This window comes from Phascolarctos cinereus, unplaced genomic scaffold (assembly GCF_003287225.1).
Source record: "Phascolarctos cinereus isolate Bilbo 61053 unplaced genomic scaffold, phaCin_HiC Scaffold_3;HRSCAF=262, whole genome shotgun sequence".
In the NCBI taxonomy this organism is placed as follows: Eukaryota; Metazoa; Chordata; class Mammalia; order Diprotodontia; family Phascolarctidae; genus Phascolarctos; species Phascolarctos cinereus.
The window spans coordinates 247,404,263-247,420,678 of NW_027555736.1; the positions used below are offsets into that span (position 1 = coordinate 247,404,263).

At 38.6% G+C, this 16,416-nt stretch overlaps 1 protein-coding gene and 1 long non-coding RNA gene across 2 annotated transcripts in view; one reads left to right on the plus strand and one right to left on the minus strand.

The window, feature by feature from the left end:
* Positions 1 to 666, minus strand: part of LOC144456363 (uncharacterized) — a 45,443-nt gene extending 44,777 nt beyond the window's left edge. The window contains exon 1 of the long non-coding RNA XR_013485463.1: positions 539 to 666. This is a non-coding gene — a long non-coding RNA (uncharacterized LOC144456363). The remainder of the gene's footprint in view (positions 1 to 538) is intronic.
* An 8,175-nt stretch (positions 667 to 8,841) lies between these two features.
* The window catches only part of CCDC196 (coiled-coil domain containing 196), a 35,304-nt gene continuing 27,729 nt past the window's right edge, over positions 8,842 to 16,416 (plus strand). Inside the window, exons 1-5 of the mRNA XM_021004750.2 lie at positions 8,842 to 9,039; positions 9,147 to 9,299; positions 11,137 to 11,239; positions 12,185 to 12,235; positions 15,660 to 15,737. Of these exons, the coding sequence (XP_020860409.1) occupies positions 8,990 to 9,039; positions 9,147 to 9,299; positions 11,137 to 11,239; positions 12,185 to 12,235; positions 15,660 to 15,737 (435 nt within the window). The 5' untranslated portion in view covers positions 8,842 to 8,989. The remainder of the gene's footprint in view (positions 9,040 to 9,146; positions 9,300 to 11,136; positions 11,240 to 12,184; positions 12,236 to 15,659; positions 15,738 to 16,416) is intronic.

Sequence of the window (16,416 nt, forward strand, 5' to 3'; positions counted from 1 at the left end):
ACTGAAGGTCTACAGGGCCGTTGTACTGACCTCATTGTTGTATGCCTGTGAAACCTGGACAGTATACCAGTGCCATGTCAGGAAACTGAATTACTTCCATTTGAATTGTATTGGGAAGATTCTGAAGATCATCCAGCAGGGTAAGATACCATACACTGAGGTCCTTTCTTGAACTAAATTGCTAAGCATTCAAACCATACTTCAAAGAGTGCATCTCTGAAGGGCTGGTCATGTTGTTCAAATGCAATATATGCTTGCCAAAAAGACTATTTTATGGAGAATTCACATAGGGCAAGCATTCACATGGTGGTCAAAAGAAGCAATACAAGGACACTCTCAAAGTCTCTCTTAAGAACTTTGGAATTGATTGTGTGACATGGGAGACACTGGCACAGGACTGCTCAGCATGGCGTGCCCACATCAGAGAAGGGGTTGTGCTCTATGAGCAAAGCAGAATGGAAACAGCTCAAATGAAATACAAAATGTGCAGATTTAGAGAATCCACCCCAAATGTCCACATGGACTATTTGTGCCTGACCTGTGGTAGAACATTCTGAGCTTGTATTGGTGTGATCAGCCAACAGTCAGACACACTGAAACTTGACTCCAGCATAGCGGATGTGATTTTGGTCCTCTTTGAGAAGGAAGGACAACAACCAGCCAACCTCATCTATAAAATGAAGAAGTTAGAGTCGATGATTCTCTAAAGTGCCTTCTGCTCTGATCAAATGGAACATATATGTAAATAATAAATACAATAAAAAATACATGTAAAATCATTTTTAAATCTTGAATTACTACATAAAAGTTAGATATAATTTTCTGTGATTCTAATATGTCTTTGCTACTATATTTGTCTAAATGTAGTCTGCAATTTCCCCTCAAAGCTGGCCAGAGACCAACAATGCAGGTGATAAACAAGAAAAGATTAACAGAACAAGAAATAGATAATGTAAATAACCCACACTCAGAAAAACGAAACAGAAAAGACAAAGAGAACTTTCAAAGAAATAAAACATAGGACTAAGTGGATTTACATATGCAACCTGTCAAACATTCAAAGAACAATTAATCTCAATATTGCATACATTATTTGCAAATATAGAAAAGGAAGGAATCTTATAACACTCCTTCTATGAGACAGATTTGGTACTGATATTTAAACCAGGGGCATGTAAGGCAAAGAAAAAAACAAATTACAGACCATATATACCAGGAGTGGGGAACCATTTCATGTTGGAAGACCACATTAATATTTAGCTGTAATTAAATAAGGCTGCATTCAAGAAACTTCAGTTAGATATACTTACAAATATACATTATTTTGTAAAAATCTAACTACTATATACTTATTAATTTCAATAAAATGAAAACCATTTGTTAATTTTAAAGTTAACTAACCTTTTAATGACTTTGTTGTGTTTGCTTTTTGTTGGAAAGCATTTGAATATTTGGTTGCAGCATGGAGGTCTGAAGTTTCAGTTCATCCTCTAGTGATATTAACTAGGTGAGGCTGAAATGCTAATTTGAGTGTGATGTCATGAATCTCAAAGTCAATGAACTTTTCATTGTGTTCTCTTATATGTATTCGCTCTATAATAGCTGCATATTCTTCAAATGATTTGCATATATCATCCTGCTCATCAATGACCTTTGCTAACTGGGGAAAATGTTCATCTGAAATTTCCTTTAGATAGCTTTTTTTTCAAAATGCTTGGATTTTTTTGCCACATATCATATATAGATTTAGTTTTACCTTGCATAAAAAATTCAAGTCATTTTGATTTGACATATCACAAAGATGTGCAGCATTCCTGTAGAAATCTTTCAAAAATTCACATTGCTGGTTCTGTTCTTCATAAAATGTAACTATCTGCTCTTGCAGAGATAAAGATTTGGCTAATACCTGTCCCTACAAAAGCCAACGCACTTTTGGATGATATGGTAAATCTACACTGTTGCAAAGCGTCACTTAACGTAGTAGCTTTAGCACAGAGATTTTGTTGACGCAAGATACAATGAAAAGAAATGAGAGCATCTGGATCTGTTAATACTTTTTTCATCTGTGCAATAAATCCTTCATGTTTTCCTGTCATGGAAGGTGCACTCATCTTTACATACATTCACTAAATTAATCAGTTCAGCCCAATCTCACAACATTTATTTTGGAAGTTGTTGAAGATATCTATTCCTCGTATTCTGTTCCTAAGTAACTTCATAGCAAAGAAAATCCTGTTATGACCCAAATGAGGTATAAAACCTTTGCTGCGTGAGTAGTAGCAGTTGATTCATCCAAAGCAATTGAATAATACATATTTTCCTTTTGAAATACTGCATGAAGTTGTTCTGTTAAGTTGAAGGCTGATCCACGCTGCCAATCAGTTATGGTTTGTACTTTAAAACGTTATTGGGGTCTAAGCATCCTACAACTTCGACAATGCATTCTTTTACAATTTCTACATTACTGAATGGCTTGCTTTTTTTCCTGAGTATATAAACTACTTTATAAGTTGCTTCAGTGTCAGTATTCCCAGTTCTTATTACTGCTTCAAAGAATTGTCTTTGCTTTTGCTTTTCATCTTTTAATTTCTGTAATACAACCTTTCATGCCTCTCCTTCTAATTTAAAATATTTGTGGTCCTTATGAGTGTTATAATGCTGATGAGCATTGAATTTTTTAAATGTTGATATTGCAGTATCACAAAGCAAACAAATAATCTTATCTTTAGCAGAAACAAGATAATATTGCAATTCCCAATCCTCATTAAAAGAACCTGTTTGGGGGCAGCTAGGTGGCATGGTGGATAGCATACCAGCCCTAGAGCCAGGAGGCCCTCAGTTCCAATCTGGCCTCAGACCAGACACTTGACACTTAATAGCTGTGTGACTCTGGGCAAGTCACTTAACCCCAATTGCCTAAAAAAAAAAAAAAGAAAAAAGAATCTGTTTTCTTCCTTCAGCATTCTCTTGACATGATGGGCTGTTAAACAGACAGAATTAAAAAATACTGTTGAGCTGTGCAACTATTCACAACTTCCAGTTCAAACAGAAATAGAGTGCACTGCTGTCAAAAGCTGATAACAGACTGGCATACTCAACTCTGATAAACTCTTGCCAGCCAGCCTCGTGTCGTAGTGGCGCCAGTCAGGCAGAGGAAGTTAGAACTAAATGATGAGCGTAGCAATCGTCAATTTAGCCCTTATGGCTTACTAATGTTCTAGTTGTGCTGGTCAGCCTGGGAGGATTATTTCATTGAAATTTGTTTTATTCTTTGGTAGTTTAAATATGCTCATTTAAAAAATAAGATAAAAATATAAAAGATGAACAAAAATGTATCAATAAAAATAAAAGGATTTGTTCTATAAAACTTGGATTTAGTCAAAAGGCTGCACTTAAGGACCTAGAAGGCTACATATAACCTTAAGACCACAGGTTCCCCATCCCTGATATAGACTAATATTTCTACAAAAAAAAATTAATTAGATATTAGTAAGGAGGCTATTCCAATATATTTAAAAGATTATGACCAAGTTGCATTTACACTAGGAATTCAGAGTTGGTTCAATATTAGATATACCTAATATTATATATCTATTAATAGTATAATATATTAATATATAATGTTATAATATATACAAAATTATATAACTATATAATATTATAGGTATAATAGACCAAGTTAATTAAAATAATTAACATAATAGGATTACCTCAATAGGTAGGGAGCAAGAGAAAGGAATATTGGCTGGCAGACAGATAGATAGATAGATAGATAGATAGATAGATAGATAGATAGATAGATAGACAGACAGATAGATATGTGAATATAGATATAGATATGTATTATGTACTATGTGCCAGGCACCATGTCAAGTGTCTTTTACAAGTCTTATCTGAAAAAGGCAGGTGCTATTATTATCTCCATTTTACAACTGAGGACACAAAGGTAGACAAAAGTTAAGTGACTTGCCCAGGGTCATATAGGCAGTCAGTCTCTGAAGCAAGATCTGAATTCTGGCCTTCCTGACTCCAGGCCCAGTGTTCTGTCCAGCTGCCACCAGAGTTGCCTCTGTGCAAAAGAAAAACTAAAACTTTTAATAAACACACAATTATGCTAAAAACATTAAAAAGCTTAGGGATACATGGTCTGTTCCTTAATAAGCTAAGTCGTATCTCTGTAAGACTAAGACTTAACATTATCTGTAATGGAAAAAAGCTACAGGTCTTTCTAATAATAATAGTCACAAAGCGAGGATATCTATCACCACTACTGTTATTTGATAAATATGACCTTGATGCCTTCCTCTCCCATTTTCTCCAGCAGATTGCTCACTCAATTGTTCATCTAGTCTTCAACCTCTCACTATCTAGTAGTTCTTTCCTCCCTACCTTCAAACATACTCCCATCCCTTCCAACCTTCACTAGATATAAGAATCTCAAGTTATTCCATCCTATATCTCTCCTCCTTTTCTAGCCCAAATGCCTATAAAATATTTTCTACTCACTGATTGTTTATTCCCTTTTCTCATTCTACACAAAAGCTTTTGCAGTCTGGATCCTGGCTACATCTCTCAGTTTAAACTGTTCTCTCTGAAATAACCAATGATCTCTTCTGACAAATCTTATGGTCACTTTTCAGTCCTGAATTGTATTTGATCTTTGCTGCATTTGACACTCCTCTTTTACTGACACTGTCTCCTGTTTGTGATTTCATGACACTACTCTCCAGCTTTTCTTGAACCTGTCTGACCACTCCTTCTCAATTTCCTTTATTTGGCCATCATCCATACCATATCCCTTAACTGTGGACATCCTGGGCCTGTTCTCTCCTTACAGTTCTTTTAGTGATCTCATCAACTCCCACGAATTTACGATTCCAGTACAGTTTTAATGGCAATTCCACCTGATATTGGATTTTATAGATCTTTGAATTTAATATATCTTGGCTCAGTTTTCTTCAGCATGCTAGTGAACCCTGACAGCCAATACCTTCTTGCTTCTACTTGGAATAGAAAAGAGCATACCTAAATAGTGCTTCCATTGTTATTATGAATTCCTAGCTTCTTTTTTCTCAAATTTTGGTTAGAGGTTTGGCAAAAGGTAAGTTCCCTGGTGGTTTTATTCTGATTCAGTATGTAAATAGTATGTTATTCTGTTCATCATCTTTTGAGGTCTCTTGACACATTTCTGTGCATTTTCTTAATCAACTTTCTTTTAAAGATAATAAAGTTTCTAATGAAAAACTGCAATTGTATAAACCTGAGGATATACACATGGGATATATTTTAAACAGAGATGGATTCCAACTTACCCCAGGCAGGCAACTGGCCACCCAAACCCTCCTCAATCTCAGGCCAAAAAGCAATCCAGGACCTTTTTTTTAGGTTTCACTATTGTAGACAATGGATCCCAGGACACATTTTTGTGGTAGTTGAGTCATTTTCAGTCATGTCTCACTGTTCATGACCCCATTTGGATTTTCTTGGCAAAGATATTGGAGTGGTTTGCCATTTCCTTCTCCAGCTCATCTTACAGATGAGGAAACTGAGGCAAACAAGGTTCAGTGACTTGTCCAGGGTTGCATAGCTAGTGAGTGTCTGAGGCCAGATTTGAACTCATGTAGATGAGTCTTCATGACTCCAGGCCTGGTGCTCTACCCACTGTATGGCCCAGAGCACAACAGTACTACAGAACTACAGGACGCACTATTGTGGCTAAACCCTTTTATGCTCTACTACTAGACACATTGCTTCTATTTCCTCTCCATTTCCTCACTCCTCAACTCTTTCAAATCAAGCTTTCATCAATCACTCTCTCCTAAGTTATCAGAGAATAGCCACATCTGATGGTCTTTTCTTAGGCCTAGTCTTTTTCAACCTATCTGTTGCATCTGATACTATTGACTACCTTCTCTTCTTGGGACATTCTTTCCTCTCAGGGTTTTCATGATCCTCCTCTCTCCTAGCTGACTTACCACATGACTATTCCTTCTTAGTCTCCTAAACTGGTTTGTCATCTGGGTATTCTCTAAGAGTCTCTTCTTTTTCTACACTTTCTCTCTTGGTAATCTCATCAGCTCCTCTAGGTTCAACTATCGTCTTTGTGTAGGTAACTCCCATTTATACGTCCAAGCCCAATCTCTCCCATGAATATCAGCTCTGTATCATCAAAACCAATCAATCAATAAACATTTATTAAGTGCCTACTACTATGTACCAAGCACTATGCTAACTGCTGAGGATACAAAAAGAGGCAAAAGACAATCTCTGACCTCAAAGAGTTTACAATCTCATAGAGGAGGCAACATGCAAACAAATATATACAAAGCAAGCTATATGTAGGCTAGTTAGGAAATAATTAACAATGGGAAAACTAGGAAACAATTAAGAATTATTGATTAGATAGTTCATAAATGGAGAAATCTTCAACTCAACATGTTTAAAACTAAGCTCACTATCTTTCTCCTATAAACCTTCTCTTTTTTCAAATTCTCTTATTTCTATCAAAGGTACCACCATCCTTCCAGTGTCTTAAGGTCATAATCTTGGCACTCAACTCCTCACTCTCCCTCATACTGCATATCAATTAATTTGCCAAGTATTGTCATTTTTACCTTCATAACATCTCTTGCATCTGATTTCTTCTCTCCAATCACACAGCTACAACCTTTATTCAGTCCTCATCACTTCTTGCCTACATCATTGCCACATTCTCCTAACTGCTCTCCTTTCCTCACATTTCTCACAACTCTAGTACATCCTACACACTGCTGTTAAAGTAGCTTTCCTTAAGCGAAAATCTGACTATGACTCCCCTACTTAACTAATTCCTGTGCCTTCCTACTACTTCTACTAGGATAAACTACAAACTCCCTATAAACCTGGCCCCAAACTTCTCTTTCCAATCTCATTAGACATTATTCTCCTTCCTGCACTCTAAAACCCAGGCAAATAGGTCTTCTCTCTGTACCTTACTCACTGCATTTCATCTCCCATCTCCAATGCATTTGCACTGGCCATGCCCCTATACCTGGAATGAACCCCTTCCTACCTCTGCCTCACAGAGTTCTATTCTTCCTTTAAAATGTTGCTCAGCTCATGCGCATTCTTTTGCATGAAGCTTTTCCTGACCCCTCTCCCCTCCCCAATACCTAGTGCCATCCCTCCCTTAGTCCCTTGTACTTACTTTGTCTATGTGTGTATACATATGTGTGTTAATTATCCTTATATTTATGATGTATAGATTTTTTCTACATGTATTTAATTCCCCATTAGAATTAAGTTCATTGTGAGTAGGGATTGTGGTGTAGTATTGTGTGGTGTGCTGGTGAGGAGGACTAATCTCTCTCTCTCTCTCTCTCTCTCTCTCTCTCTCTCTCTCTCTCTCTCTCTCTCTCACCCATCCTTAATTTGGATTGAGTTACTAATTCTTATGCTGTTCCCTTGTTCTTCCCTGTAGGTATGGTTTTGTCTAAAGCTGCTCTTCTCCTGTGATTCCTTCTCTTCCTTTCCCTTCCCTTAAAAATGGGAGTCATAATCTGTCAGTCACAGTCTGGCTCCATTCCATTACAGGGTCAGGGCCACTCCCCGCAGGATTTTCTGTCTTCTAGCCGACACTGTTTCCAGTTTCCTATTATATAGTAACAAGTACATTTCCCCAGAATAGATACAAGGTAAATGTTTCTTCTTCCAGTTGCTGAAGTGGGTTAGTATTCCCACTTCTATTTCTATCCTGCAGTGTTTAGGAGGTATGACTCAGTTGAATAATGCATTTGTTTCTTGATGCCTTCCAGGCACTGAGTGGAAAGCACTCTTTTTTATTGAAAGCCTCAAGGGTGAATTAGAACACATTAATTTTAAGCATTAGCTGTGTGTAGCTAATGGGCATAGGGTACTGTCATCAGATGGGATCCCTAAGTTTCCTTAAATCCCATCATATCAGGTAACCTGCTCAGGTTAACAGATGAGACAGAAGATACCCATTGGAGGACCTAATAGACAGCAACTATTTAAGCAAACCATTTTTCTGTTGAGGTACCCAGACAAAAACCAAATATGGAAAGACAAGAAAATGTATATTTCTATCCCATTGCCATAGAATTTCAGCTTCAGGAAAGGTGGGGGCTTTATCACTTCTACATGATATCTATATAATATCAAGTGTATATGCTATTTCATCATTCAATAATAGCATCCATCAATCAACTCATTAAGCAGAATTTGGTGGCATCAGCTAAAGCAGCATAATATATTCATTACTTGTCTTAGAGTTTGTTGGAAAATGTGGGGACAAGTTGAGCAAATTGTCCAGGAAGAAAGGAAGGGAGGGAGGAAGGAAAGGAGGGAGGAAGGGAAAAGGGAGAAAGGGGGAAGAAAGGGAGGGAAGAAGGGAGAAAGGGAGTGAAAGGGAAGGAAACAGAAGTGAAAGAAGGGGAAGGGAAGAAAAAAGATACAGAGAGAGGGAGGAAGGGAAGGGAAGGGAAGATGAAAGAAAGGAAGGAAGGAAGCGAGGAAGGAAGGGAAGAAAGGAGGAAGAGAAGAAGAAAGGAAAGGAGGGAGTTACTTTCAGCAGCAATAAGAATAGGAATTCCGTAGCTTACATTATAACTGGAGTCAAAATGCTTTATTTTAAAATAGTCCATAACCAAAGATGTCTGAAGATACTCTAAGGATTTGTAGGGAGGGGATAGAAATTTTTGGATATTTATTTGATCCTAAGATACCTATTTAGAGAAAGGACTGATCAAATGTATGTGGGACATCTCCAGGGAACAGGCTGCAAGTAACTCTAAAGCTCCTAAACAGAATTGTTGGCATTGTTGCCTTCAGTGCATTGTGACCTCAAGCCATATAACTATCAAGTCCAGGACAGCAAGTGGCAAAGAGCAACACCATTAAAGAGAAGATGTATTAACTAGCAGAGAAAAGAGGAACAGATTTTGAAGAAGCCCTTTTTGTTTCCAGGGGTGAATGGAACTACACTTTTAAGATGACCAGTGGCACAAACCCTTCCACATCTTACCTAAATTCTAGAATAAGGTGACTCTTTGGTGGGAATTATTGTTAGGCAAAAGGGGGAGGTGGGCAGAGAGGTTATCTCTATCTTTTCCCAAGTAAAAGACCAATATTAATGATATCTTCTGCAGAAATTCTAGAAAGCAGAACAATTACCTAAAAGAATTAAATGAGGACCTGAAAATAAGAAAACGAGAGTTGGTGGAGATGCTAAAACCCCTGGAAGAGAAGAATGGCACTTTACTCCAGAACTTAATGACTAATTTAGAGGAAAAACAAAAAAGGTAAACAAACAAACAAACAAAAAACTACCTGAGGGTCACATAAGTAGGAAAGCTGGAGAATCTTTAAAATCACAAGGTGGGGAGTGTTCTTTTTAAAGAGGAAGTGTGGATAACAACATTGTCACAAACAAAATAGCCCAGGCATGGATAAAGAGGTTTTGGTGCTTCTTTCAGTCAGATCAAAAAGTTATCAACAGATCCGTTATTTTCTGAGAGCTGGCATAAAGTTACAGAAGAATTCCTTGGCACTCTGGCATAACTTTATGAAAAAGAAGTTGAGATGAGGGACACTTTCCTGTCCTTATGATAGCCAGAGATATCCTAAGTGATCTAAGCAGGTATTCTCAGGCTGAATCCTTTCAAAAGAAAGGTCTAAAGTAGGAAAGGAGAAAATTCCTTTTCAAAAGCCTATTTGTCCCTAACCTTTTTTGTCGTTCATTCATATCTGACTCTTTGTGACCCTCTATGGGGTTTTCTTGGCAAAGATATTGGAGTGGTTTTCTATTTCCTTTTCCAGTAGGTTAAGACAGAGGTTAAGTGAATTGCCCAGGGTCACACAACTAGTGAATGTCTGAGGCCAAATCTGAACTCAGGTTTTCCTGACTCCAGGCCCAGTGAATCACCTAGCTGCCCTTTTCCAGGGGCACAGATACTTTTCACTTTAAGGCAAGCATAGTCATGGACCCTAGAATGCAGCTAATATGCCTATGAGAACGTTGTCTCTTCTGGATAGTGTGACAAGCTGGCAGTCTCATTTATCTTTCATACTGAGGAGAAATCTGAGAGAGATCATGGCATTGTGGATAGAGGACCAGCAATTGGGAGTCAGAAAGACCAGGTTTCAAGTTTAGTTTCTGAGGGGCAGCAGGGTGACACAGTGGACAGAGTAAGGGTGCTGGAGTAAGGATGACCTAAGTTCAAATGTGACCTCAGACATTTAGTAGCTGGGCAGGTCACTTAACCTTGATTGCCTCCAAAAGAAGAAAGTAAGTCAGTCTAGTTTCCTGACACAGACTAACTATATGATAAAGGGCACTTATTGGGGCAGCTAGGTGGTGCAGTGGATAGAGCACCAGCCCTGAAGTCAGGAGGACCTGAGTTCAAATCAGGCCTCAGACCAAACACTTGACACTTACTAGCTGTGTGACCTTGGGCAAGTCACCTAACCCCAATTGCCAAAAAAAAAAGAAAAGAAAAGGGCACTTATTTAACCTCTCAGTGCCGCCTCCTTCCCTCCCCCCCCCCAGCTGCGGGAGAGGAGGTAGAGAGTGAGCGCGCGCGCGCGCGGCAACGGTCAGAGAACGCAGGCAACATTCTAAGACAAGAGTTAGATTTCAAGGGGTCTTAGAACTTAGATGGGCAAAAAAATTACATTATAATTTCAGCCTAATTGGTTTCATTTTTAATCCTATGCATTTCATGCACTTAGGAACTTATTTTAAGAAAGAGTCCATAGTCTTCACCAGACTGCTAAGGGGATCCATGATATGCACAAAATGGTTAGGAACTCTTGCTCTAAATTGCCAATCTGCATCTGTGGTGGGAATTTCAAAACAGGTGTTTCTCACACTGATGAAACCACAGATCTAATCAAGAAAGAACAAGCAGACTCAAGGAGATGAACAGGTGGGAACTTCCTGGGAGTGAATATATGAACTGGGGCAGAAATCTCATTAATTATGGAGAACTGATTATTTCCAGAGGTATTCCAAAATTCTACTAATATTCTAGCTTTGATACCACTCCTTTTGCAGGAGAATTCTCAGGACCCAGTAATTAAGTTTTCTTTTTTGTGCTGAGAATGCTTTATACTTGATGCCTTCTCCCTATCTTATAGTCTACAGATCATGAGGCAGATCATGACAGGGAAGGGGGGTGATTCTGATGATACCATAGTCCTGGAGATGATCAAGGAAGCAGAAGAGCTAAAACAGAACCTGGTAAGAGGGGCTGGGGTTGGAAAACAGTATCCTGGGCAGAGGTCAGAGGGTTCATGGTACCAGTTTTGGAGGCAGATTTATGGCACATCTGGGTTGCGACATTTATAACGGTCTACATGATTATAGTAAATAATGTTTCACACACATGCACACACTTGCGCACACACACACACACACACTATTGTGAGCGTAGAAAAAGCTTGTGATGACCCACATAGGATAGATATAGATATAAGGGGTGAAGGGTGTCAAGAATACAACTTCTTTGATTTTCTTTGTGATTTCCCAGGCCACAGGCATATTATATTTGTCCTTCACATCTCAGTACAAATAGGAAATTTCCCTGGGGGAAAAAATTTCACTATCAGAAGCCCTTAAGACAATGAAAAAAGCATCAGGATTGTAAAGGGGTTTTGTTTTTTTAAAAAATGTTATAAAGGAGATATGTGATTTAAAGTGCTATCGAAATGACCACCACACCCCACCTACCCCCAACAGATCAAAAGGCAGAGGAAGCTGAAAGGCATTTATTTTGTTTTTTTGATCATTTATTAACATTACCCTTTAAAACAGATTTCTAGTGTAGTAACTTAATTTTTTTTCTTTAAAGTTATAAAACTCATTTCTTGCTTTTCTGGAATATTTGATAGAACATTGACTTCCTTTAATAAATGCCCTCCACAGGGGCAGCTAGGTGGTGCACTGGATAGAGCACCGGCCCTGAAGTCAGGAGTACCTGAGTTCAAATCTGACCTCAGACCACTTACTAGCTGTGTGACCCTAGCCAAGTCATTTAACCCCAACTGCCTAAAAAGAAAAAAAATAAATAGCCTCCAAACTCTCCCCTCCCCTCCCTCCCCCTCCCCCCTCCTTACCCTTCAGTGCCCCTTCCCATCTCACTTCCTGATATATGTAGCAGAATAAAAATCTCATCTTTCTCTACAGGAAAAAAAAAACAAGTTACTCCAAAGAGAAATGGAGTTGCTGTCGAACAAGGTAAGAAAGCCAGAGTAAAAAATTCTAGGCCCCCCTGAAATCATGGAAAACTCTACCCCTATCACCACCATTAAAGAGACTATTTTCATCCCTGAGACATTTGAGACAGTAAAGTTAGGTTTTAGATAATATCTAGTGTTCAGTAATCAATACGCATTGGCAGCTAGGTGGCACAGTGGAGAAAGCGCTAGACCTTGCAGTTAGGAAAACCTGAGTTCAAATGTGGCCTTAGACACTTACTAGCTGTGTGATCCTAGGCAAGTCACTTAACTTCCATCTGTCTCAGTTTCCTCAAATATAAAATACAGACAATAGAGGGGCAGAGCCAAGATGGTGGAGTAAAAGCAGTGATTTGCTTGAGCTCTCCCACAAACTCCTCCAAATACCTGTAAAAGTGGCTCTAAACAAATTCTAGAGCAGCAGAACCTACAAAAAGATAGAGTGAAACAAAGTTCCAGCCCAACCTGGATGGTTGATGGGAAAGATCTGTTGCTACAGGCTGGGAGAAGAGCTCAGTTCAGTGTAGGCTGCACAGGCAAAGACCAGGCCTCAGCAAAACCAGTACCTCTGAAAACAGCTGCACAAAACCCCTGAAGCTTGGGACAGTACACCCTCCACACTGGAAAGCAGACCCCTACCTTAACAAAGAGTTTCAAAGTCAAGTAACTGGCTGGGAACAAGAGCAAACAGAACACATACACAAAGAAAAACCCCTCAGACCATAGAATCTTACTTTGGTGACAAAGAAGATCAAAATATACAACCAGAAGAAGACCACAAAGTCAAAGCTCCTACATCCAAAGCCTCCAAGAAAAATATGAATCAGTTCCAGGCCATGGAAAAGCTCAAGAAGGATTTTGAGAAGCAAGTAAGAGAAGTAGAGGAAAAACTGGGAAGAGAAATGAGAATGATGCAAGAAAATCATGAAAAATAAGTCAACAACTTGCTAAAGGAGACCCCCCCCAAAATGAAGAAAATAATACCTTAAAAAATAGACTAACCCAAATGGCAAAAGAGGTCCAAAAAGCCAACGAGGAGAAGAATGCCTTTAAAAGCAGAACTGGTCAAATGGAAAAGGAAGTCCAAAGTTCACTGAGGAAAGTAATTCCTTAAAAATTAGAATGGAGCAAATGGAAGCTAATGACTCCATGAAAAATCAAGAAGTTATAAAACAAAACCAAAAGAATGAAAAAATAGAAGACGATGTGAAATATCTCACTGGAAAAACAACTGACCTGGAAAATAGATCCAGGAGACATAACTTAAAAATTATTGGACTACCTGAAAGCCATGATCAAAAAAGAGCCTGGACATCATCTTTCAAGAAATCCCTAAGGAGAAGTGCCCTGATATTCTTGAACCAGAGGATAAAATAGAAACTGAAAGAATCTACTAGTCACCTCCTGAAAAGGATCCCAAAAGGAAAACTCCCAGGACTATTATAGCCAAATTCCAGAATTCCCAGGTCAAGGACAAAATATTGCAAGCAGCCAGAAAGAAACAATTCAAGTATTGTGGAAACGCAATCAGGATAACACAAGATTTAGCAGTTTCTATATTAAGGGATTGGGGCTTGGAATATGATGTTCTGGAGGTCAAAGGAACTAGAATTAAAACCAAGAATCACCTACCCAGCAAAACTGAGTATAATCAATGAGGGGAAACAATTGACATTCAATGACATAGAGGAACTTAGTGCATTCTTGAGAAGCCAGAGTTAAACAGAAAAATTGACTTTCAAATATTGACTCAAGAAAAGCATGAAAAGGTAAACAGGAAAGATAAATCATACGGGACTTATTAAAGTTGAACTGTTTACATTCCTACATGGAAAGATGATATTTGTAACTCATGAAATCTTTCTTATTATTCGGGTAGTAGCAGGGAATAGATAGAGATAGAGGGCACAGAGAGAGTTGAACATGAAAAGATGACATCTAAAAAAGAAAATTAAGGGATGAGAGAGGACTGTACTGGGAGAATAAGAAAGGAAGAGGTAGAATGGGGTAAATTATCTCACAAAACAAATAAGGAAAAAGCTTTTACAGTGAAGGGGAAGTGGGGGGAGGTGAGAGGGAATGAGTGAATCTTACTCTCATTGGATTTGGCTTAAGGAGGGAATAACACACACATTCAATTGAGTATGGAAATCTATCTTACTCTACAAGAAAATAGGGGGGGGAAGGGGATAAGAGGGGGGATGATAGAAGGGAGGGCAAGTTGGGGAAAGGGGTAATCAGAAGTAAACACTTTTGAGGAGGGACAGGGTCAAAGGAGAGAACAGAATAAATAGGGGGCAGAATAGGATGAAGGGAAATATAGTTAGTTTTCTCACAACATGACCATTATGGAAATGTTTTGCATGACTACACATGTATAACCTATATTGCGTTGCTTGCCTTCTCAACGAAGGTGGGTGGGGAGAGAGGAAGGGAGAGAATTTGGAACCCAAAGTTTTTAAAAAAATGTTCAAAATTATTTTTACATGCAAATAGAAAATAAGATACAGGCAATGGGGAATAGAAATCTATCCTGCCCTACAGGAAAATAGGAGAAGAGAAGGGAGGGGGGGTGATAGAAGGGAGGACAGATTAGAGGAAGGGGTATTCATAATGCACATTGTCTTGGGGTGGGGAGAGGAGAGAGATGGGGAGAAAATTTGGAACTCAAAATCTTATGGAAGTGAATGTTGAAAACTAAAAACAAATTAATTTTAAAAAAGAAATAAAAAAATAAAATAAAATAGGGACAATAACGGTACCTACCTCATAAAGTTATTGTCTCAAATGAGATAATACATGTAAAGTACTTCAAGATGCCTACCACATAGTAGTTGCTTAATAAATGCTTATTTCCTTCCTTATTTAGTCCCAACTCTGTGCCAGGCATTGGTGATGCAAAAAGGAATACTAATGTCCCTGGAAAAAGGAAGTTTTCATGGGCTTTATATAATAATCAGGGCCAGAAATGGCCTATGCCTTTGTTGATTTTGATTTTTTAATACTCTTCACTCCATGTTTCCACAAAAAAATTGGATGCCATTAAGACCAGGTCACAGATATGGACACACTAAGCTCCATTAATTGTTAATAGAATTTGGCTCCTGAGGTCCTTAGAGGGAAAGCACTCAGAGATGTGACGACATTTCCTCTAATGCGCTAGCTCATCCAGAATTTTCCAATGATTTTCAAAAGAAGAAGCTGGTTCATATTCCCTAGCTTTTGATTATTCCACTTCCTCATTTCTTCCTAGGAAAGAGAGGCAAAGATGGAAGAAACTTTTTCATTCTGGGTTATCCTTGAGAGGATGATGGGCAGAGAGAAAGTGTGTTACAGCAGAAAAACTGAAACCCTAAACCCATCTTTCCACACCTCCAAATCACCAATATAAAGTTGTTTGTTTGTTTGTTTTTTAATTCCATCAGCAAGCAATCGAAGATGAGTATCGTATGCGACAGAAAGCAATGCTGCTCAAAGGCAAGGCAGAAATGCAAGCGTTAAAGGCAAGTGTACTATAGGCTGATCAGAATTCTCAAGCCTTTTAATACAACACACCTAGAAGCATGAAGCTGAGAGACAGGATCACCTTGGGTAGGCAGATAGGTAATGTTTGGCTACCTTGTTGGTTATCAGATTTATTATCTCACCTATGCCTATGGATAGACAGTGCCTATGCCACTGACTACACCCTTTTCCTGGGTTCTCCTCTCCCTTTAGCTCTATTCTTTCATCCCAGCCTCCCTAATCCCCTCACCACCTAGGAAGAACTGAAGGGACACATCATATGCAGAGAAAGTAAAGGAGGTAAGAAAGTAGTGAGACCTTTCTTAGTGTTAGCAGCTTGGCTGTCAGAAAATAACTTCAAGAACCTGACTGCTTCAATAAGACAAAATAAAACACAGAAAGTAGAGGTTAAGGTGAGCTCCCAAATGGATGTGAGTTTTTCCTGCAGATCTTGTTCCTTCTTGTATATTGCACTTCAGTGACTCCATAAGCTTCTGGGATGCCTGATCTAGGGTGAAGTGTTAGGGTCTCTCCCAATCATTATGACTCCATAATGTGTCAGTGGACAGTGGTGTATGGTTGTTTGAGGTACTGAAAGGTTATTAGAATCGCCTTGGATGTACCACATGATTAGAATCTGCCTATAATCTCCTAATTCAAAGAAAACAAATTTCATTC